The sequence below is a fragment of the Corythoichthys intestinalis genome, chromosome 14 (assembly GCF_030265065.1).
Source record: "Corythoichthys intestinalis isolate RoL2023-P3 chromosome 14, ASM3026506v1, whole genome shotgun sequence".
Classification (NCBI taxonomy): Eukaryota; Metazoa; Chordata; class Actinopteri; order Syngnathiformes; family Syngnathidae; genus Corythoichthys; species Corythoichthys intestinalis.
In genome coordinates, this window is record NC_080408.1 from 50387399 (window position 1) to 50412248 (window position 24850).

Genomic DNA, 24850 nt, shown 5'->3' on the forward strand with positions numbered 1-24850 from the left:
GCACAAAAGGTATATTCATCAACTGATCCCTCCTTGGGTTTTCTAGTGTTAAGAATATTAACACCTCCTGTGGCGACACACCGAGGTGGACTGGAGCCAAAAAATGGCCCTGGCATTTCTGTCCTGGGCGGCCCACCTTGTGTTACTGACAGGACAATAAGTAGGAGTGTGGTGATTTGTACTGTTCGTTTAAAAAAAAAAAAAACTTTTTACAGTAGCAACTCTAGCCTCATGTATCACACACCTATCAACCTTGGTCCAAGGTAGCCCTTATGAAACATTTTTTCCCCTGTAAAACTTAAAAACCGAACGGGGGTGGTGCTAGCGTAGCACAAACTATATATATATATATAAAACAAACTATAATATAACAAACTATAAATATTTAACTACTATAATTCAACTCAACAACTGGAACAGTAACGTACAGAACATTAACGGCAGAAATAATTAGCAAGGAACATGAACCTTATTTAGCACCGCATCGCATGCTGGGAGGCATGAGGCAAGCGTAGCGATATGTTGTACGATGATAGCGTTGACAACAGGTGGCCACAGATGTCTGTCCTCCCAAGGGAAGTGAGCAATTTCATTGAGCATTGATTGCCAAATAAAGCTTCTTGAAGGAATGAATGGTCGTTCACCAAGTTATATAAACCTTTCAAAAACATATTTATCGTGACCCTGGCATATCGAGGTGCATGAGTTTAAGTGTACCATCCCATCCCTAATTATAACCTGTTTTGTCCTAATTCAACATAATTTATTATCAGAGTTTGTGTCTGCATTTATAAGTTATTTTTTGTTTTTTGTTTTTTAGGTCTGACAGTTGTTTGTAGAGTGTTTTCCCGTATGCTATTTACTGTACGCCGTATCAGTTAAACAGATTCCGTACAAAATACGGGCTGGTGGAAAAAAATTTGCGACAATGGTCATAGTGCAATAATAAATTTGATTTCAGATCTTCTCTTCTTATTGTGTTAAATTGATTAGCTAGTTTAACTAATTAATTTAACTAATTTTTTAATGTCCTAGAAGTCTTTATGAGGGGACCTTTAGCAGATATACTGACCCCTGATTTGGCCAAATTTCAAAATTGCCCTATATGCATGTGTGATACATCATTGGAAAGCTTAAAATCTCAATTTTCTGGGGGAATACATTTTTTTAATAGGAGGGCATTAAAAAAAAAAAAAAAATTTGAGGTGATAGCATGAGAGACCATAATTAAAGGCACCATAATTTTAATGAGATATTATCGTGTACTTACCTTGTTTCGATCCAAAAACTCTGTGGAGCATGTATCCCCGAGTTTCAATACACAGCTGTGAATGGCCACAGCCGGACTTTGTGGGGATTTTATAAGTGAAACACGCTAGTATAACAAGGGTCGCAATGCAGAAATCGCAGACATCAAGGAGTGGTAGAGATGTTCTTTTTCAAATATTTACCATTTAATTTATTTTATTTTTTTTTTTCAATTTTTCTTTGTTTGGATCGATTATTTATCATCTAAAATAATGGTGAAAATGCAACACTAACAAAAAAAAATACAATTAAGCGATAGTTATTAGGTAGATATCCGTGACCTATTTACAGACACTGTTTTTTTCATTGTGACGTAATTTGTTTAAAGGGATCCTCTATTTTTAACACAAGTAATTCTTAAAACATAAATGTTAGTATGAGTTATAATAATTTGATATTAAAACCCCTCTTAATGTTTTTATTTTAATAAAGTTTGTAAAATTATTTTAAGTGATAGCTCGCCATTCGTGTTACGTGCTTGTCACTCGTTAGCTTTCCCAACATGTCGTCAGTTCTACCCTTCCTATTTGAACCAGATATGAAAAGTGAAGAGCAGGACAGCACTGTCGGTAGTTCACAAGACAAGTTTCAGAGAAAAATGCGTGCAGCAAATACCTGATAAGACAAAAGTTGGGCAAAACTGGTGATGCGAGAGAGTCCTGTTGGGAACCCCGGTTGGGAGCGAGAGTGCATGCTGTTGGGATTCGGGAACTCCGGTTTTATTAGCAGATATTCAAGGTAAGCATATTGCATTTTCAAACGTTTTCCCAATATAATTATGTAGATTGTTAGCATCCGGAGCTGTCGTGTGCTTTACATACAGTACAGGCCAAAGAGCAAACCTTGTGTAATCCAGGTCTTGTACATTGTGACGCGTGGTAGCTAGGATACGTGTATAAAAGTACCAGAAAGGGGAGAAGCTTCCACTTATGCACATTTATTCACAAAAAATATTTCCACTTTGACCACTCTTCACTCGGGAGCTCAGCAGTACGCAAACACGCATTCCCTGACAAACTCCAACATTGTTGTAAGGTCCACGTCAGAGTCACTGCCGTCACTGTAGCGTGCCATAGTGCTTTAATTATTTAGTATGATTTGGGGGAAAACTCCCACAAAGAATAGTCAACAAAAAAGATAGCATTACTAATCCAAATCCGCGTTTTTTACTCACTCGAAGATCCAGGAATTAGACCGATCCCATGGCAATATCGCAGCCGCGATTAGGCCGTCAATTCCACAAAACAGACTGATCCGAAAAGCCGCTGTGGGACTGACGAATAAAAATAAATGTACAGATCCAAAACCATTATTGCAGACGTGATGGGACCCTTACTTGACTGAGGATCCAGGAAAAATGTTCGGGCGCCAGTTGTAACGCGTGGTGGGTAGGATACATGCATACAGGGACCAAAAAGGGGTAGAAGCGTCCACTTATTCACATTTATTCACTAAAAATAATAATTCCACCTTGACCACTCACTTCACTCCCCTTTTTTCCATTTGACTGGAAATTGCATCCAAAAGCAGCACATCGTGGCATTTTACTTCGTGAGTTTAGGCAGCAATAAGCAATTGTTGAACACGCTACACATTCGGAAAGATACCAACTACATCATCACTGCGAGCCCGCAAGCCATGGCGCCAACTAACCGTCAAAATATGGACTAAATATTATAAAATATTGCCATTGATTTAACATTTTATGTGTTTCTAACAACATATTTTAGTACAAGAGAACAATTGTGGTTTATTAGAGCCTACATGTATTTAAATCAGAGGATCACTTTAAGGGTTTAAAATATGCGAGTGAATAATTTTATAAAGTCATTTTTTAAACTAAATATTAGACATCAATTAACTCATTCACTCTCAGCCATTTTCACCAGAGCAAGGCCCTTCGCTCCTGGCCTTTTTTTCTGGATTTTGACTGATTTTGCAAGGCCCACAGAAAATTCTGTTCTATTGTTATATAAACTTGGAACCCACCAGAAGAAAGATTAGACTCTCTTCTTTCAGCAGAAAAAAAAGTAAGTTCGTATCTTATTCCATTCTTTAGAAATCAGCATTAGAAAATAGCTTAGTTTCAGCAATTTTCCAATTTCTGATGAAAAAACGGAGAAAATTAGCTTTTTGTAAACGCATACATTTCAAACATAACTTTGACTTTAACAAAGCTATTTTTTGCATTAGTTACATTCCAAACATCTGAATAATGTTTTCCTTTTACAAAATACCATGAACAACCAGACAAATAGAGCTTTAGATAGCAAAGTAACAATTTATTCACACACGACTACTGAGAGATGACGGTTTGTCGCCGAGATGACGCCGTTGTCGCCACGTCAGCTGTGTAAACTTTTCCCTCATCGTTGTCTGTCTCACAAAGATGGATTATTTTTGCATTTCTGCGGGGTCTGCTTGGCGAGCCGCTCCACAGGGGGGTTTCACTCGTTTTGCACGGTCGTCCAGCTCCTGGCGTCCCAGGCATCCTCTCTTTGTTTTGTTCGGTCATGCCGCCAGCGCTCTGACCATGCTGCCCGGCCGTTCACTGCTGTTGAATCGGGTTGCCTCGTCTTACAAAATGCGCTACTGCCCTCCTGTGGCCAGTTTTATTGCTTTAAAATGGGTTTGGAGCGTTGTTCTTTGTTTCTCAGATACAGCGGAAGCTATATATGCTTCTTATAAAAAAAATATTTTAAAAAACGCAAAAGACGTATAAATACGTTTTTGGTGGAGCATTTAAAAATAGAACGTATTTATACGTTTCTGGGAGCAAATGAGTTAATGATTCTAAGCTAAAAATGATAGACATTTCGAATAATGAATATAATGTAATTGCCTTCTTTTTATGGCTGGGTTGAAACTAAGCGGTTGCGCGGTGTCTTTAAACAGGGGTCTCCAGGGTAAAACGGACAAATTAAAAATAGTTTGGGTTTTTCAGCCTTGTCTGGGTTTTTGCGATTTATATATATATGTTTATATACACACCAATGTTTTTCGATATATAATAATATAATAATTATAATCTCCATGTTCTCCGTGGAGAGGGAGGGGAACAGGATGTTTAATTTATGAATAATTTATTTTATTGATTTTAATTAATTTTATTATTTATCAATTAATTGATTACTATCTTATTGTACACACACAGAGCATGGCAACAGCGCCTGTCGACGTACTCGCTTTTGCTGACGTTGTACAGGGTTTTGTACTTTGTACTTTTCAGCCACGTCTCCCTCTCAATCATTTCCATCTCAGTTGTCCGGGGGCCGGGGTGAGTGGAGCACTGAGATATTTCATTGGACTAACAAAAATTGGACCAACAAATGTGATGCGTGCAACAGCCGAGAATTTATTATAATTTTTTTTTTTTTAATTAAACAGCGTCACTGCCCCGAAAATGTGTGTCGGCTCACCGGGAAGTGCCCGGTATGGCCGATGGCCAGTCAATCTATGGCCGCACGTATTTGCACATATCTGCAATAGCCTATAGCACACAAAACAAATGACTGCTCACAGTTTGTATTTATTCATTTATTTATTTTTGGTTTGCTTTGTAACTGAAGTAAAATAAATAAAAGAAGAGTAGAAGTATAGGAATCTGCATTGTAATGAATTATTATGATAACATAAGGCGAGCGCATGTAAATCACTTGGGATGAACTCCTCTATTGATTTGTTCTCTAAGGATTTCACTCACTGTCGAAGCCTTGGACTGCTTTTCTTTTCTCAACTGCTTGACAATTCAGTGTGCGTGTGCGTTGCTGCGTGTTTTACGCCAACAATAGAGCGCATTTGGGGTCAAATGTTAAAACTGAAAGCAGGTGAACACACCTTTAAAGGTCAAACCCTATAGAGATCAATGTGCTGAGCCACTGTCACCTTTGCCGCACCTCCACAGACTCCCTTTGACAAGACTTTACTTTTGAGCGAGCAGTGTGAACACACATTTTGAGATTAGATCTCGCCAGTGAGTCAAACTGTGCATGGAAATCCTTTGAATTACTATTCGTTGTCTTCATCCAACCTCATCTCTGCCCCCGTCGCTGAGGCTGGTTTGTTTTTCCTCGGTGTCTGTATCCAACTGTGGCTTATCGCTGAATTCTCAGGTTTGACTAATTGGCATTATTAAACCAGTGGTGGGCTCAAGATACGCAGCTTGACAGTCTGCCTGTTTACACAAAACTATCAATGCCTCTGCGTGCCCATTTGGAAAATTAGACAAGCAGCTGTCAGTTTCAATAAAAAGAGAGCGCACGGTTTCGCCAGAGGCTCAGGTAGCCCAATTACAGGCGGACACACTCAATGTATTAGGCAGGAGCCGACACCTATCTCTTTTCATTTAAACTGCGGGAGGAAAGACGTCATTGGTTGATGTGTGAAGGGCGAACACTGTTGTGAGCCTTTGCCGAGACAATTGCTGAATCTTCTGAAAGTTTGCAATTGATGCAACAATTAGAGGAAGGGCGAAGGAACAAAGTCAAGTGAGCAAGTACTGTATTTACTAGGGATGTACCAAAAGCAAAACTCTTGGCTGGAACCGAATACAGGTAGTCCCCGGGTTACGACGTACCCGACTTATGTAATTTCGACTTTACGAGGCCGGAGTTTTTTTATTATTATTATTTTTTTTTTTATTCATTGTTTTTTTAATTTATTCATAATATAGACTTTTGTTTTGTGACGCATGCTTTTATCTTGGCAAAGAAGTCGCGCAGCCGAGGGAGAGAGAGAGGGAAAAGACTGGGCGCACGTTTGTTGCTTGTGAAACACAGAGGCAACACCTGTATTATAACACATTTTTTGCTGTTTAGTCAGGCATGAAAATCTCTCACCTTTCGGCAAAATTTGCCGTTTTGAAGTCAAAAAGGGTGACGTACGTGAATTGTGTAAATCCGAGGAGAAATTTTTAAGGGGGGGGGGGGGTTGTCGGGGTGGCCAACCAGAGTGGCCAAAACATTGACCTATTTCAATGAAACAAAGGAGGGGTACACTGTGGTGTCCTGTCTCTTCAATGCCAAGCTTGGCTGCACGTCGGCCGTGAATGAACACCTAAAGAGCCGTCAACCAGTTGTGATTTTGGAAGACGACATGAGAGTCCATCTAACTAACTAAAGACATTTTTTGTTGAAGTTGCTAAGCCTGTCGCGATATGCAATGAGTCCCTACAGTATATCGCAGGGTAAATAAAAATGAGGGCGGTAATTTTCACGGCAGCGTTTTATCTCCGCGCGAACGTGTGTGTGTACATTTGTGCATGCATACATTTGTGCGTGCTGATGGCACATGAGACTCCAGTTCCTTTCACAGATGTTTATTGGTGATCAACACGCCGTAGAATGAAAGTTAATGCGTACAAAATAAGGAAACACATCTATATTAAACACTGTAAATGTTAGCATTGCTACATTGAGGCTAATGGGGAAAAAAGACAACCTACTGTACATTAGCCTGCTATAAAACATTGGCAGTCTTCTCCAAAACGCAAACTTGTTGTTAAAAGATGACACTTCAAACACAAAAAATCGCTGGTTAACAGCATTTGCAAATGAAAAAAAAAATCATGACTGACACCACATGCCATGAAAAAAAGAGCTTTTAAAGTTTACGGTTAGCGGTTTAGCGAACGTACTTCTGGTGGACTTTTCAAAATAAAAGCCCGTCATGTTTGTCATATAAATAACGATTTCGGGAGTAATTCCCACATACTTCAGAATTCAGATTCTACACTAAGAATAGCTTTAAAATAAAGCCTTTCGAAAAATCTGATTGAAAATGAATAATTATTATACTACTATTATATATGGTAGTATACTATACTTTTTTTTTTTTTAATTGTTTTGAAACATGTTGGAAAGGCGAAGTCAGTCTTCTGAATCTGTTTACATTCCATTCTTTTCTTTTAGTTAATGCTATCAGCATTTGACCTCATTGTTTATTTGTGATTTTGTTATTTATGTGTTTATTTGTACTTTAATAAAGAATTTTTGTGTTCCAAAATGTTTTTGTGAATAAATAAGCAACATCAAAAATGTCATTGCTAAATTAGTAAAAAAAAAAAAAAAAAAAAAAAAAAAAAAAGGGGCTGGGGATTATTAGATTAGTCGACGAATCGTAAAAATAGTCTGCTGACCATTGGTCGTTTGGGACAGCCCTAGTTGTACAGTGTGCCAGAACATATTTCTTACACACCATTCTCACCTTTTTAACCCCTGACCCATTTTCATGCCTGTTGTTGTGCGTTTTCAATTGTGGTCGAATACTTGGGGCGAGTTTATGTGATTCTTTTTGATGATGTGTAGACGCTGATAGATACTAATCGTTTGTGTGAATTGTTATTGATGTATCAGCAGCTAGTTATAAACACAAATTTGAATTGCTGTTATTGAAGATGAAACTGATTTAATTTCATTTTTATTTTAGTTATATTCTGCAAGTTTTGATGTCATGATAAGCTGAATAAAGTCAGCAAACCACACAGACGTCTAACTTCGTCATTTCAGAGCTCAAGCTCGCTGTCTAGGTAAAACATAGCTCCAACATCTTGGCGAGGATAGTACAGTGATGTTTTTGGATAGTTATTTAGAGATTTAGTGGGAATTTAAGGGTAGTTAAAGGGTTAATTCTGACTTACCCAGAAATTCAGATTACGTCGCCAGGGTAGGAAGTTGTGATGGGATAAGTGGTTTATTTGAGGAAACGAATCCATTCCGGTTTGTTCAGTAAAAAGACTCGTTCAAACAAATCGTTCAACGAATCGTTCGCCCCCCTCATCCCCTCCACCCAAATGAATCGTTTGGTCAGTGAACGGGAAGTGACGTTCCCAAATGGATCACCAAAGATCGCTTAGCAATATAACTGAACGGGAAGCGGCATTGCTTGGTCCTTCCCCCACTTGCACACAGGCTCCTCATTGGGCGCTCGTCGTAGTTTCAGAAGTGAGTGACTGACGATATCATTGTTTTTGCTGCCTCGTCTCTCCTTCGCTGCTGCAATAGCGAGGGAGTACTTCCACGTCGTCTGTCGTATTTCAATGGGATGCTTCCATTTTGATTTAAGACATGGTTAAATCACATTGTTTGATTTTTAAAGAATTTATTTGCAAATCATGGTGGAAAATAAGCATTTGGTCAATACCAAAAGTTCATCTCAATACTTTGTTATGTACCCTTTGTTGGCAATAACGGAGGCCAAACGTTTTCTATAACTCTTCACAAGCTTTTCACACACTGTTGCTGGTATTTTGGCCCATTCCTCCATGCAGATCTTCTCTAGAGCAGTGATGTTCTGGGGCTGCCGTTGGGCAACACGGACTTTCAACTCCCTCCAAAGATTTTCTATGGGGTTGAGATCTGGAGACTGGCTACGCCACTCCAGTACCTTGAAATGCTTCGTACGAAGCCTCTCCTTTGTTGCCCTGGCTGTGTGTTTGGGATCATTGTCATAATGAAAGATCCAGCCACGTCTCATCTTCAATGCCCTTGCTGATGGAAGATTTTCACTCAAAATCTCTTGATGCGTGGCCCCATTCATTCTTTCTTTTATACAGATGAGTCGTCCTGGTCCCTTTGCAGAAAAACAGCCCCAAAGCCTTGTTTCCACCCCCATGCTTCACAGTGGGTATGGTGTTCTTTGGCTGCAATTCAGTATTCTTTCTCCTCCAAACACGAGAACCTGTGTTTCTACCAAAAGGTTCTATTTTGGTTTTATCTGACCATAACATATTCTTCCAATCCCCTTCTGGATCATCCAAATGCTCTCTAGCCAACCGCAGACGGGCCTGGACGTGTACTTTCTTCAGCAGGGGCACACGTCTGGCAGTGCAGGATTTGAGTCCCTGGCGGCGCATTGTGTTACTGATATTAGCCTTTGTTACTGTGGTCCCAGCTCTCTATAGGTAATTCAAAAGGTCCCCCTGTGTGGTTCTGGGATTTTTGCTCACCGTTCTTGTTATCATTTTGACGCTACGGGGTGAGATCTTGCATGGAGCCCCAGATCGAGGGAGATTATCAGTGGTCTTGTATGTCTTCCATTTTCTAATAATTGCTCCCATAGTTGATTTCTTTACACCAAGCGTTTCACCTATTGCAGTTTCAGTCTTCCCAGCCTGGTGCAGGTCTACAATTTTGTCTCTGGTGTCCTTCAACAGCTCTTTGGTCTTGGCCATAGTGGAGTTTGGAGTGTGACTGACTGAGGTTGTAGACAGGTGTCTTTTATACCGATAATGAGTTAAAACAGGTGCCATTAATACAAGTAATGAGTGGAGCCTCGTTAGACCTCGTTAGAAGACAGCCAGAAATTTTGCTTGTTTGTAGGTGACCAAATACTTATTTTCCACTCTAATTTGGAAATATATTCTTTAAAAATCAAAAAATGTGATTTTTTGTTTTTTTCCCCACATTCTGTCTCTCATGGTTGAGGTTTACCCATGTTGACAATTACAGGCCTCTCTAATTTTTTCAAGTAGGATAACTTGCACAATTGGTGGTTGACTAAATACTTATTTGCCCCACACTATATACTGTTTAATTGCAAATCAGTATTATGATGATCATACTAAATAGTCATTTTTCCTGTGCACAGATGAGGTAAAGATCGCTGCCATGAAGTCTCCATAGACAGACAGTCCCCCCATCCCCAGCGCTGCCGCGATGTGTCCGCAGCTAAACTTTTGCTCGCCTCGTAGCTACTTGCTTTAAACTACTGTTAAATTGATATTATGTCATCCTGAGTCTGTTGAGAAAAGTAGGTCAGTAAACCATGTTCACTAAGTTTGCGGACAGTGTTTTTGTGTGTTTGAGTAGTATATGATAGGCTCCACATTAACAAATATGTGGCAAAGTCTTTTCCTTTCATTTTTTTGACTTGTTCACTGCGTGACTGGAAAGTCTAGTTAGCAGCAGTCTCGGTCAGCACCGAGTAATTGAACGGGAAGTGACATAACTCAGTCTTGCCCTCTGCCTGCATGCTGGCTGCTTATTGGCCAAACGTGGAAGTGAGTGACAGACGGTCTGATTCTGTTTCTGTTCCCTCCCCTGCCCACGATGAGGCTGGCATCTGATTGGTTGTGCGCGATGTCAGAAGATGCTGCCGCTTGCTCAACGCCCATCCAGGCGGCAAGCAAGTCCCAACTTGCTTAAGAACTAATCAGTGCATAAGGTGATTAGTTCGGTCTCGTTCCTCCAAACAATTTGTTCAAAAAGAACGATTTGTTGACGACCAACTCAACACTAGTAGGAACGGAACTCTTCACCTGGCCGAATTGCTGAAAAAAATACACAAGCATATAATTCTTTTTTTTTTTTTTTTTTTTTTGAATTATTTTTATTTCATTATTTTCCGATTAATGCCCTTTCCCTTGGCATTGGTTCTACAACCCAGAGGCTTGAGAAATTTTGTTTGAAAGCTCCCGATTCTGAAACCTCTTGGGCAGGTGCAGATCCACAATGGGTGTAACAATTAGTCAATGTCGATTAATATTATATCAATTACTTAAGCACAATTGAATGTATTTTTATCAAAATGCTAAATGATCATAATTTCATTATCCCATTTTGTTTAAAAAGTTTTCTTTGTTTGAAAAATAGGATTTTTCATCAACAAAATTGTCATACACATAAAAATTAATTTGTATTTTTATTTCTTCAGGTTAATTGGAACTGATTGTGTTAAATGAGAGATGCATTCAATAGTCAATAATGTACAAATGTATTATACCATTGTGAAATATTTGCAGGGATTCCCCTACATACAAGAGATTGTGGCGCACTGCCACATCAAAATGAAAGCCGCCACGCCTTGCAAGTGAGATGTTTTTTTTTAAATTATGTAAAAAAAAAAAAAAAAAAATTAAAGCCATTTCAAATGAGCGGCAGCCGAGTGTGAAGAGTTCAGCAACAACCTATTCATTGCGTATTGTAATGTCCGTAAAAAGGCGGGGCCCTTTAAGAGACGATCGGACTGGGAGCTGTGATGCAGGGGGAAGCATGAGGAAGAATGGGAGAACGTGCAAGGTAGTCAGAGGTAGCGGTTGCATGTCGAGACAGCCCGCTGTTATTTTGACATTGTTTTTCTTTATTATTGTTACCATAATAAAGTGGGTAAGCCAATACCGACTCCTCTCCTTCTTCCCCGTATCTGGGGGCTTACAGTAGTTTGGATCAGACTTTTCGGCGAAAGTGAGCGGTGGACAGCCGTCTTGGTCGGAAGGCCAAGTTTGAATGAATTTGCGACAAGAGGCGGGGGCCAAAATAGAACCTTGCTCTATTTCAAGATTGCCGCCGCGCTAACTTCGACAACAAGGGTCAGGGGTACTTATTATATCTGTGCTATCATGCTGTTTCGCCAGACGGATATAGGCAATCACGGCTGACAAAACTTTGATAAATACGCTTTTTTTCAAGTTTCGCTAGCTCAGGGACACTCGAAAAATGACTCTCATACCTCTCCTTGCTAAGTTAATGGTACCTTGGTGTGTGTTTGTGTGGAAATGTAGTTCACTAATAACAACAAAAAAACTATTCACCTTCTCACCGAAACTAGTAAAACTCTTTAAACGGCCATTAGCATTTCCCCCACTCCTTGAAATGGGTCCATTGACAGAAGGACTATTGTTGTTGTAGTAACGTATTACGTACTAAGGCCAAATAAAAGGAAAAAGAAGGACTATGACGGGGGTCTGCAATCTGCGGCTCTAGAGCCGCGTGCCGCTCTTCAGTGCTGCCGTAGTGGCTCCCTGGGGCTTTTTCAAAAATTTTTGAAAATGGAAAAAGATGGGTGAGGGAAATAAATTTTTGTTTTGAGACCGTTTCTGTAGAAGGACAAAAATGACATAAACATTCTTTCAATTCATTAATATTGTAATGAAGTTAAACTTGAGGTGGCATCGTACAACAGAGTAGTCATGTGGTGCGTCATTCTCTATAAGATCCACTGCAGGGAAAAGAAAACATTTTATCATGAAAGCTTATTATATATTTGTAGCAAACAGTCATTTTGATAATAGACTAATATAGCTAATATCGATACATGCAGCCGGTGCCTATACAAGGCTTTTAATTTTTTGCGGCTCCAGACATTCTGTAGCAGTTTTTTTTTTTTTTTGGTCAAAATGGCTTTTTCAACATTTTGGGTTGCCGACCACTGAGTCAATATGAGATGTAAGTCGTACTATTGCTACAAGAAAAAAAGTTATTACGTAGGGTAACGTAGCTGTCTGACTCCAATGCAGCCCACCACCACAGTTTAAAAAAATCCTAGGGGAAGCCCTGATTTGCCACCTCTCAAAAAGTTCCTGCCCTCCATCTTGCCACCCTATAAATATTTTTTCTGCCCCTGCCCATGGGAAGGTGCGTTCCCGACGGCAGTAAGCGCTGGCATCATCATAGCATTCTGTTTAGCGGACGTAGACACACGTCACGGCCTAAGAAACCTATATAAATTGGAATCTTACCTGTTAGCCAGATTGCTGGAATCACACCAGCTAAAACGCGCTGGCGCAGCTCCAACGACCCGGGCCGGCGGAATAGATAATCAGGCCAAAAGGCCAAACTCTGCGCGTTCACCTTAGTCTTAACCCCTTTTACTGACTCCATTTTGAAAGCTGTAAAAGGTTTTGAAACACAAGTTGACAATTTATTCAGGTCGATAGCGATCAAACGGTAAGGCAAAGCAGCAACAGACCCAGGCGAGGAGGCAGACTGGTTCCAGGGTCACCATATCACAAGTCAACAAAAGATTCCCGAGAAAAATGACAACAGTTAGTTAAACATTGTCTTTTTGAAGGCTCTTGCGGGGCGGGCTGTGGGCAGGAAGAAAGATTTGTTTGGGTCTTCTTCTGTTGCAGATTTGGGCTTTAAGTTCATGTGTCACCGTTGCTGGGTCATGGTTAATGAGGCAACTGAGGTGGGAGGTTTGGCGCGCCTCACCGTCTGAGAGGCGCTGAGCTATTAAACTTAGGCTAGGTTCATACTGCAGGTCTTAATGCATGATCCGATTTTTTTGTGTTTTTCTGACTCAAGTGAGGCATTAACTTGACGGTCTGAACGGGACAACTCGCATAAAAGTGGACCATTTCAAATCTGATCTGGGTCACTTTCGAATGTGGTTTAAATCCGATCTGGGCCACATTTTTCCAGAATTTCACGGCAGTCTGAATTGTCAAGTCTCCCAAATCGGAATTCATGCAGCAATTACGTCATCAAAGCGCAAGAGGGACTGTGCGCTACGGTAGCGGTGCAGCTGTGCGTTCGCGCCTATCTTGCCTTGAACACGGCTTTTTGGGAAGGGTCGGGCTTGATAACAGTAATTAAAAAATAAAAATAGCCTGAGAATGATCAGTTTTCTCTCTGCTCTATATGAGAACTATTTCAAGATTGCTTACACGTCCGAGAGTCGGGACAAACTGCCCGTATGTGTGTGTGTGACATGCACGGACAGTTCGCGCATGCTATCGATCCCTATATTCTCTGAATATAAGCCTAAACGGGGATTTATTACGTCTGTTATTTGTGTCCTCTTTTTGGAAATCAAAATATGATCTCCCTGGAAAGATGGATGGCAGCCAGCATGTGTAGTCATTTGTTTTGATGCTTCTGCGCATGCAGGATTTTTTTGATCAGCGCGTGTTGGACTGCGAATTAGTGCGCATGTGTAATACTTGAACGGTCTCAATGGACAAAGGCAGTCTGAAAGGGCACGACAAAAAAACAGATATGACAAAAAAACCTAGAACCTATGAACCTAGCCTTAGAGTTCTTTTTGTTATCGGGTGTTGGGATAGTACAGGACGTCCCGCCATTTGTTGTGGACTGTCCTGAAGCGCTGTTTGCGGGACTTGGTTTTGCAGACGTGGGCTTGTAGATGTCTTGCCTATCACCTGGTAGTCAGCGTCAATATTGCTCAGTCAGCTGCATGACGCACGCGTTGGGTTTCCGTGTTCAGAAGGAGTCATGTATCATTTATGCCCTATGTCGAATATATTTTGCTTGTTTTCCTTAAACTATGATATAAATGCTATTTATTATATTTTCGGTACGTTAGAGTAATACAAACAGTCAAACAGTAAATACGAGGAAAGATACCATTCCTTAAAAATGCACTCACTTTCTTCGAAGTTTAGTACAGTCGAAAATGGAACTTACGCCTCCAATTGCAAAGCTAAATGAGATCTCGATATACGTTTGTGTGGAACTGTAGTTCACAACAACAACAACAAACTTTTTCGTTCTCGCTGAAACTAGCAAAGCTCTTTGCAAGGCTATTACAATCTCTCCTGCTCCTTAAAATAAGACTTGTGTTTTCTTGAGCACCAAGAGGAATCGAGCGAGAGCCAGGGGAGCGTCCAAAACTCTAGCGGCGATGAAGCCGAGCGAAGTCGCTCCCGGCTGGATTAAAGGACGACTGGCAGAAAGGGTGTGGAAGTCGAGGAAAAAAATGTGACAAAAACAGGAAGTGGTCGTGCCACGTACAAGTATTTAACACAACAAATATAAATAACATTTGCATACTACTCACGCACGGGCTCAAATGCACTGTACTGGATGTAACACGGAAAATTACTGGAACGCAATGAGCGTGGAGCAGCAAAAGAGCAAATTTAGTTGATTTTCCTTCATTTAATCATTTATATATTTCTTTAATACCTCAAAATACTTCCAAACTGTGTATATGTTGGCGTTGAGCCAGTAGTGTTGCCTCACGCCGTGTTTTGATTACGTCATCACAAGTAGGACTGTGGTTCTTCACACTATTGGGTGGTATACATTCAGTCTTTTAACCGAAAACCGAAAATGCAATTTTAGCTACTTTCGGCCGAAAGTTTTCGGTCACATCTCAAGTGTTTACTGCACCTGTTGAGTCAGGTCGAGTCACTGTTTTAATGCCTTGTAAATCAACAAAAAGGGAAAAACTCATTGTTGTCTTTCCGTTTCTGATGTACGAGCACATTAAGAAGACAGCTTGAAGTGATTTATCATTTCTCTGTTTTTTTTCAGGGTGGAAAGATCCCTGTGAGGTGGACCGCACCAGAAGCCATTGCTTACAGGAAGTTCACATCCGCAAGCGACGTTTGGAGCTACGGCATCGTCATGTGGGAAGTGATGTCATTTGGAGAGAGGCCCTACTGGGACATGTCCAATCAGGATGTAAGTGCTATTGAAGGGGGGGGGCATATTCTGTGAACGACTGTAGTATTGTAGAACCTGAATGGTTTGTTTAAATGAAAGTAATGATGACATTTAGGACGAGACCATAAAACCACGTGGATCTTCGCAGAAATTATTATAATGTAAATTACACTAAATATATTGGGGAAATAAAGCTAAAATAAATAAATTGATGAAGAAAAAAAAAAGAAATTAATTCTTTAGTGCTGCAACAATTAATTGATTAACTCAAGTAATTCGATAAGAAAAAAAGCTTCAAATCAAATGTTGCTGCTTGGAGGATTCCTTTAATAAGATTGACATTATAATGGTTTGTTTTGAAAGTGACGTATTTAGTTTTATTATTTTGGCTAGAATTGGTGCCCTCTCGTGGCAACAATGAATATGCCATAACTTGTCTAACATGGCTGAATCTAGCTGCTAACTGTTAAGACCAACGTAAGGGTTTTTTTCTAGATTGAACTAATGTTTGTTTATGTATTTGTTATTCAGTTTAGAATATCTTAAGCAGTTTTTTTTTGTGGGAGTATGTGTTTGAATGATTCGTTAAGAGCTTTGTAAAAAAAAAAAAAAAAAAAAAAAAAAAACATTTACCAGTAACCATTTAAGTTTGTGGACTTTTGCTATGCAAGTTAGTCAATTGCTCTTTTGTTGTACTTACAGTATATCCTCATTTAATTATTTTTTGATACATTTTGAGGATAAAGTCCGGTATTTTAATATAGTTCTAAATACATTTATTGCTCTTGTGAATGGAATTCTGCATAGTTTGAGGAAACACTCAGGAATTTTATTTTGTATTCGCATTTAATGCTTTTTTGAAATAAATACCAAAATAAATGTAATTGCAGGCATAAACACTTGTATCTTTGTTTTACATCTCCTGAAATTCATTCTGCAACGCATTAAATGTTCGTAATCCAATTACTCGATTATTCAGACTAACTAATCGATAGATTAATCGATTACCTAAATTATCGATCACTGCAGCACTAATTCATTCATTCATTATACACACTGTGTATACTGAGAAATTAAATATATTTTTTATATTTCCACTACTGCAGTAAAAAGAGCTAAAAAAAAAAAAAAAAAAAAAAAAAAAGTACAAGGCGCTAAAGGGTGATGCTAATTAAAGAACTCTGAATGAACAGCTGATGTATACAGTACGTATGTATATGTATTTAAAAAACTATCAAGGATAGCACTTGATATAGTAAGTGGCTATAAATCACACTTTTTATCACCTTCCATCTTACATGATCTTTGACGTTGTCCTTGACATTGACTTTGAGAGAGGACGTCTCACTCCACTTTGCCCTTTACCTCCCAGGAAGATTTTTGAGAGCAGTGAACGTATGAACTGCTTTGTTCCCCGTTTCCATTTGGGTTGGATCCATGCACGAAAATAGTGCGACACGAGTTTCGGAAATATTGCCAAAGTCTGAGATATATCTGTCAGCTATCGAAGCGATACGCTCATTCGGCCTCAATGGATGCTGCTCCACAAGGACCATCCAATGCAACAGATGCTGCCTCAGTGGGCCAGCAGCAAACAGCAATGTGTTGAGGCCAATGTAGTGGTGGCAACTGGCATCACTCAGCATGTCCGGATGCTCTCCACACATACACATGATTTCAAAACACACACAAACACAAGATTCATTTATCAACACTCTGCTGAGTTGCACTCAATTCTGCGGCAGGGTAGAAGTATCTATGTATTTTTTTTTCCCATGATAATATCTTTAATACTCAATTTCACTCTCAGTCCTTATCTTACAGTGATGCATTTTAATAGGAAATTATATCGGCAGACATAAGATGTTCAGTACAGTAAAATACTGATGTGAATATTAAATGCGTGGGGAAGATCCATCAATGATATAATCTTCCAACATGTCTGCAACTAAACTGATAATATTTCTTCAAACTATTCATTCATTACAAGTATTTCACTACTATTCGTCATCATTTGTGCATTACACGCAATTATCTGGGTTGTCTCAATTGATTTATTGACTGAACTGAACACACTGCATCCTTATATAGTCATTTACCGTATTTTCGCGACCATAGGGCGCACCGTATAAAAAGGCGCAAGCTTGCATGCGTGTCATTACCTGATCGTGATGGGCTACCGGATCACGACAGCTTGCTACTGCGCATGCGCGAACCGTAGCCATTTTCTCTCATGCGATGACGGCATATACATACCTGTCAACCCAGGGCCGTTGGCAGTCTTACAAATAGTGACGTATGCCCTAACAAATTGGTGACTAATCTTACTATAACATTTTGTAAAGCGTGCAATATTAAACAAAAATAAAACTCAATTTTTAAAATAATATGAATTTATTGGTAATATTGTCACATATAACCCGGTGCAATCAACGAACAATCAATATCTTCAGCTACATCATGATTGCTAAAATTTAAGTGACTTTTGTTATAATTGTATGTAGCACTTTTGGCAATTTCTATCATGTCTTTTGATGGCTGCACTTCAGCTTGCAATTCAGTTTTGACTTGAAGGTTGTTCTTAGTGTGTCCAATTATAAATTAAAAAGGTCAACTGATAAATTAACTTACCGATGCAATCATTGATTCAGGGAACATTTCTTTTGCAAGGTCAGCAATAGGCAAATTGTGTTCGGCAACAAAATGGCAGAATAAAATCCCCGCTTTCATCACTTTTCATTGTGCAAGACTGCATCTTTATGACCAGTGTTGTTAATCTTAATTTTAAAAAGTAATTAATTACAGTTACAAATGACTTCTCCCAAAAAGTAATTGAGTTAGGAACTCAGTTACCTGAATGTAAGTGTAATTAGTTACTTGGCAAAGTAACTGGTGTTACCTTTCACACCAGTTTTTATTTTTTTCATTTAAAAAAAAAAAAAAAGACATAGTAACCTTTGCTATGTTTGGAAGTCATTTAATGTTGTGAATCAACCGTTAAAGTTGTTAAAATTGCTCCCGTTTTTGCATTAATTCCCTTCTGCCTACTTTCGACTTGAAAATTTTAAAACTGTTTCATCATTTAAAGATAGATTCAAGTCATGATTTTGCCCATTTAGGAGTATTTTAGATAAAAAGTTACTTAGGTTCGCTAGGAAGGTTCACTACAACAGAGCCTTTCTGATAAGTTTACTGCTTTAAAATGGCGGCTGTATACTAACGCTGCCGAGTCTGTCATTTCGCATCTAGTTCTATATGCATGTGATATGGAGTTTAGCATCAAATAGATGCTAAGTAGATTGTAGGCTGTCGGCTACAGTCAGGACATATTGGAGCACCTAAGCCTAGCATCGCGTTTGCAACAGCATCACAACACTCTTTCCTCCTTCCCACTCCCGCTCTTCCCTCTTGGTGTCTCTGACTTTTCTCGCGTCATTCAACCAACATAGTAATGCACATTGTTTCATTGCCGAAACAGTGACAAAATCCGAACGGAGAAAAAAAAAACGTACAGATTTTAAACGTACAACATACACATTTAAAAATCAGTACAAATTACACCGAAACTATACAACTTGATAGGTGTGCATATAGACATATATATGTGCTAGATTGAATGATTTAAAAAATACATTTTGGGAGGGGGGTGATAATTTTTTTTTTTTTTCAAACTATCCAATGATTCTGCCTTAGATTGAAGTAAACACAATGCCTTCAAATGTTGAAACCGTTTTAATGTACATGTGTGAAACATACTCAAACAAACTAAACTATACTTTCATATGAATTTCCGAGGGTCCTTTGCAGTCTTGTTTTTGTTAGCCCTATCATTTTTTGTTTTAGTCTTATGGAGGAAAATACCGATTAGTCTTTATCTATTTTTATCTATTGTAGTAATTTTTAGTAAAAATGTATTTGTCTTCGTCTAGTTTTAGTCGATGAAATCTCATGCTAATTCCGTGTAGTATTAGCAGCAGTTACTCAAAATGTTTTCATCTGTAAAACTCAAAGGTTTTAGTCCAAAAATAAATAAAGGTATCCAACAATTTCGAATAAACATAGGCAGTCGAGCACATATTGTAGCATCTACAAGGACATCGTCAACTTGGTGATGATAATACACACTCAGCAGGAAAAGCAGTACATCATTTTCAATTAAACCCACCTGGAAGCGATGAACCGTATGTGAAAAAATGTTTTCCAAGCGTTTAACACTGGAAAGTCTTGGATTTTTTTGCTATTCATGGAGTCTAGCCAGACGTTGCAAACAATCAGTATTTCCAAGTAATTTACTAAACAAAACAGTTGAAATGGGCTATTGCTAAATGCCATTTTGCCAACTAGCTCTCCTATAGACTTACTGAGAAGCCAAGTGGCTTTGCTTTTGACTGGCCAGTGTTTTAAGAGAAGGCTCGCCATTCTGAAGCTAATGCTAATGCAAACGCGAAAGCTACGCTAACCCTAGGATTTACATTAGCATCTGATGATCACCCAGCACAGACCTTTAAAGGCTAAAGCACCACTGCATATTCTCTCTTGCCAATATAAGAAAATGAATCTAACCGTGTTTCCAAATAAGCAAGATGGAGCACAGCCAAGCTTTAGACACATCCTAAACTCTGGTGAGGATAGTGAGGGAGAGGCGCAGCACATCTCCCATGAGAGACACGATCCAAACACTGCTATGATGCAAGCTGACATACTCTACGTATAATATGAGCATGTCATACACTGGGAACATATGATAGAAACTGTAACATTTTCGTTTCGTTGTGGTCTTGTCAGACAAAAACTGCCATTTTTCTGGTTATGATCTAGTCTCCAAAGCCACATTTTTAGCACGTCATCATTACGAAAAAAAAAAAAAACAACACTGATCCTTCGCCAAACCAATGTTGTTTAGCATAATGCACACACTCGAACTTTATAGCTACTGGGGCTACGCCCCGTATCACATTCAACCTTCTCCCTTTAAGGTTCTCATACGGCTCTCACGTCCACCTTTTCAAAAATTGCTCAGTCTGAAAGACACATTTTGGTACTCAGTCGACACAGTAGGTGCACCGTCCATTTTGGAGACTTTGTTTTACTTTTAGGTATGCCTAATGGTCTTGAAAATGAGGTATATTAAGTTTTTAAATGTACATTTTGTAATTTTCGGACTAAAAGCCTCTAATTTCCTAACATGTTTTTTTTACAAAGCTCTTGTATACATTGAATAATGACTATACTTCCAGTAATTCTGGGGGAGTCTGTCAGGTCAATGGCCATGTCAGGATAAGAGGAGTGGATGCACCATTATCGCTAACATGGGGGGAGTACAAGTTTATGTGGCGGAATTATCAATGTGCTCAATATTAGAGCAGATAAAACCTGAGCCTCCCTCTCGTTGTCTAGGTGATTAATGCCATCGAGCAGGACTACCGTCTGCCGCCGCCTATGGACTGCCCCAGTGCGCTGCACCAGCTCATGCTAGACTGTTGGCAGAAGGACCGCAACGTCCGGCCCCGCTTCACAGACATCGTCGGCACCCTGGACAAGATGATCCGTAACCCTACCAGCCTCAAAGCTGTCGCCAATATCCCTGCAGTGTGAGTATTAAAACAAATAAGTCAGGTCACTTATGCCATCCAAGTAAAGTATGCTCTTTGTTTGTGTTTATGTATTATGAACGATGTGGTCCGCGCCATTGCTCGCAGTTACATTTGATTGCATCACACCTCAATCTTTCCCTGTTCAGTTTCTCCAGCTTGCAAGTCATCCTTTTACATTGCTTCTTTTATTGTTTTTTGCTTAAAAAGTATGACCACTCCCAGTTGAAGTTTACTGTTGAACTATACATGATGCAAAAGTTTTGTGTTTCAAACCAAATGCACAACTTTACCTGAAAGTACACTAATTACTGTGCCACAATAAGAATTGTTTTGGCAGGCTAACGAAAAGCATCCATGTAGCAGTTATACCTCTTTATGCAACTTATATTTGCAAGAAAATAAACAATGTTACCTAGTTGCGGTGGTTGTAAAACTCTTCTTAATGTGTGTTCGCTTGAACCTCCGTGAAGTTGGTCCCCTTTCAGACGCAAATTTATAGAAAAATTATGTCATTCGTTTGTGCTAGGTTTTTGCTGAAAATGTTTTCGTTTTAGCTCCTATTGTTTTGGAGATATTAACAATTCTTTTATCGCTCAATCTGAGGTCAAACCGCCCGCCATTCTGACTGAAAATGGTGTCAATCGTTTGTGGTAAGTTTGTGCTGTAAAAATGTGTTTGTGCTGGTCGTTTTTGAATGATTTCAAATGATGACGTAATGCAGCCGCCCATTTATGGCAAAATGCACCCGAAATGGTCTCATTAGTTTATGCTACGTTTGTGTTCGATTGTGCTGTCCTATCGGAAGCCAAAAAATCAGCATCGGGACATCCCTAGTTTTAAATCACAAATGTTGTGACTTTACTATTTCAATTTTTTGGAGAACAATACGATATTATCCAAGTGTCTGCTATGATTGAGCTGATTTAAAATCCGTCCACGACCTCTCTCTCCCTCACTCTCCGACATTCACCCTGGCTGAGAGGCACCTCCGCCTGCTTGTTCGTCACCAAAAGTCGGCCTCCTCATATGGTTTTCCTCCACAAGGCTCCTTGCCCCCTAGCCAACCAAGAGGCCTCTCTGTTAGCTTTTTGGCACCAAAAGTCACCGTCTACATCTGAACGACTTTAAATTTCTGCATCCTGTGCGTTGTCTCTCGACACTTGCAAGACAACGATGAATGCCACGCACTGTGTGAGTGTGCTGTTGTCAAGTGAGTGAGTGTGAGGAATTTGTAACCATGGTTAGGGTTTAAAAGAAAAAAATGGTTTGTGTTGCTATCTGCTTGATATATTAATTGTGAGTAATGACGTGACAGCTCCCCATTTACTGCAAAATGGACCCGAAGGGGTGCCATTCGTTCGTGCTACATTTGCGGTAGTTGTTGGTACACCCCTCTGTTAATGAGAGAATTGGTACACTTCGTCAGCCACGAATGAGGTGCTGCAATGGCGTACTGCAAGCAACATATCACTTTTGCTCATTAATATTCATGACGTTAGCAATTGTTGCTAGGCGGGTCAACCTCCCGTTTGTCCCTAATAGTAAATGCATGGAAATAGTTTACGAACGAGACGTTTACTGAGCTAAACCTACCAATTCTGTCCGAAAATGATGTCCCTGGTGCCAAATTCACTGGTAAATATTTGAACAACATACAAATGTTCAGTTAAAGAAATGGCTTGCGTGTCGAGGGCTGAAAAAGAGCCCACCTGATTCAGAGAGCTTTTTTTATCGACACCTTTTTCTTGTGTGCATTGCCTTACACCACTGACAACGACATTCGCCTGTTTCAACAATCTGTCCTTTTACCACTATATGCCCTGTCTTTCTTATATATTATACCCTTTGGTTGTCTTACGTCTCTGACTGTTCTTGGGGGAAATTTACATTGCTATTTTTGTGTAGCGATCGCAAATACTACTCGGTGACAGCCAACGAGCATTTTTAATTTTTTCCATGAATAACAAATCTTAATTCTTTGATTTATTTACACTTCCCCTTACTAAAGTTGTTTTTTCTCAACAGACAAGGTAACAAAGGCAGTCATATACCATTTAAAAAATTTTCAGGTCATTCTTTGTCAGACAAGCAGCACAACAAAACGCCACGCTAAAAAATAAGTAAAAATATCAAAATGGCTTACATCTTCATCCTTTGAAGGACCATAGCCCCCAACAAAATGATTACTGCATATGAAAGGTGAATGGCTTCACATTGCTGGCGTTAAACTGGTCTTTTTTCGTTTCTACAAGTTCCATAGTAGCAGTTTTTGATCAGCATGTTCATTTTTGAAAGATTACTGGAGAAAACAAGCAGAAATAACATGAATTGTATTCGAGGGCGTGTCCATAATGACCCACTTCCACGTTACGATGGCGGCATCACGGTCTTAAAATAGCATTCGTGCGGTACGCTATTGATGTCATCACCCGAAATTAATATCTCAATATCTATAAAACGACTGCAGCACAAACAAAATTATTTACAAACAAAACAATTGACACAATTTCTATACATTTTTAATCATAATGGCAGGCTAGGTGACCTCATATTGACCAATAAAAGAATTGTTAATATCTCAAAAACGAAAGCAGCACATACGAAAAAAAATTTCAGCACAAACGAATTACATAATTTTTCTATGAATTTGCGTCTGATGGGGGTTCATGGAGGTTTTGCTCGAGTGTGTTATACTGCCCCTGGTGAAAAGTAAATGAATCCTGATGTACAAAATGCTGAAATGTTAATGTTCTCTTTCAGTTATGTCTAACTATTTTAGTAAAGTACACTAATAATGAGCACTACTTCCTTTTTGGAACAATACCAAAAACGTTCATGTGGTTTTTGGGATGCTGCATTGCCATATTGTTGTAGTATTTCCACTGCAGAGTCAAGTTGTTTAACAGTAAATAGCGTCACAATCCTTCTTTTTGTATGTTGCGTCGTAGGCCTTCTCAGCCACTGTTGGACAGATCCACCCCAGACTTCAACACCTTCAGCTCCGTAGAAGACTGGCTCAGTGCCATCAAGATGAGCCAATACAGAGACAACTTCCTAAACTCAGGCTTCACGTCCTTGCAGCTGGTGGCTCAAATGACCTCAGAGTGAGTTGGACACGCGTGCGCATGTTCGAAGCTCATGTGGGATTTGAAGTGCTCACTCAAGTCAAGTGTGCCTATTTTTGGCTTGAAACTCCTTCAAGCAGCCAACATACTGAAGGAGTCTCTCAAAATGCATGAAAATACATGTCTTCAAGACAGTTACTGTATGTATGCAAAAATATAAAAATATACTAGAAAGAAAATTTAAAAAAATGTTAGATTATCTGTCAATTAATGTCATCATCCCTTAATTGTCAATGGTAGGACTGCAACTAAAGATTCATTTTATATTCGATTAATAAGGCCATTAAACGGTTCATGGAATAAATGTTACTTTTATCAATTACCTTCACAATATAACTTGAAGTTGTTTTAGTCATGTTGTAAGTAACAATGAAGACCAAGTGGATGACTGTTTCCTTCAAAAATAGATTATTAGAGCTTGCTGACTAAACTGTATTGTGGTCTACAACTGTACTGTTTTAAGTACATAAAACTTGTTAAAGTTTTTAATAACGGTTCTGAGTATAAAATAATTTCTCAGTACACAAATCAGACAAAAGTCCTGTTTATTCAAATAAAAAAAGTGCTGCTGATTGACTTTTTTTTTTTCTTGTGGGCCAACCGCTGAGATAAATGACAATGAGTCATTTTCTTTCATTTTAAAGCACACCCTCTTGTATGACAATTTATGGTTTGAGTTTGTGTTGAAAGGAGA

At 39.2% G+C, this 24850-nt stretch overlaps 1 protein-coding gene across 2 annotated transcripts in view; it reads left to right on the plus strand.

Annotated features, from left to right (window-relative positions):
* LOC130929707 (ephrin type-B receptor 1-B) overlaps positions 1 to 24850 on the plus strand; it is a 423699-nt gene that overhangs the window by 387995 nt on the left and 10854 nt on the right. For both annotated transcript variants that reach the window (XM_057857112.1, XM_057857113.1), the window contains exons 13-15: positions 15306 to 15455; positions 20835 to 21028; positions 23980 to 24135. In XM_057857112.1, the coding sequence (XP_057713095.1) occupies positions 15306 to 15455; positions 20835 to 21028; positions 23980 to 24135 (500 nt within the window). The remainder of the gene's footprint in view (positions 1 to 15305; positions 15456 to 20834; positions 21029 to 23979; positions 24136 to 24850) is intronic.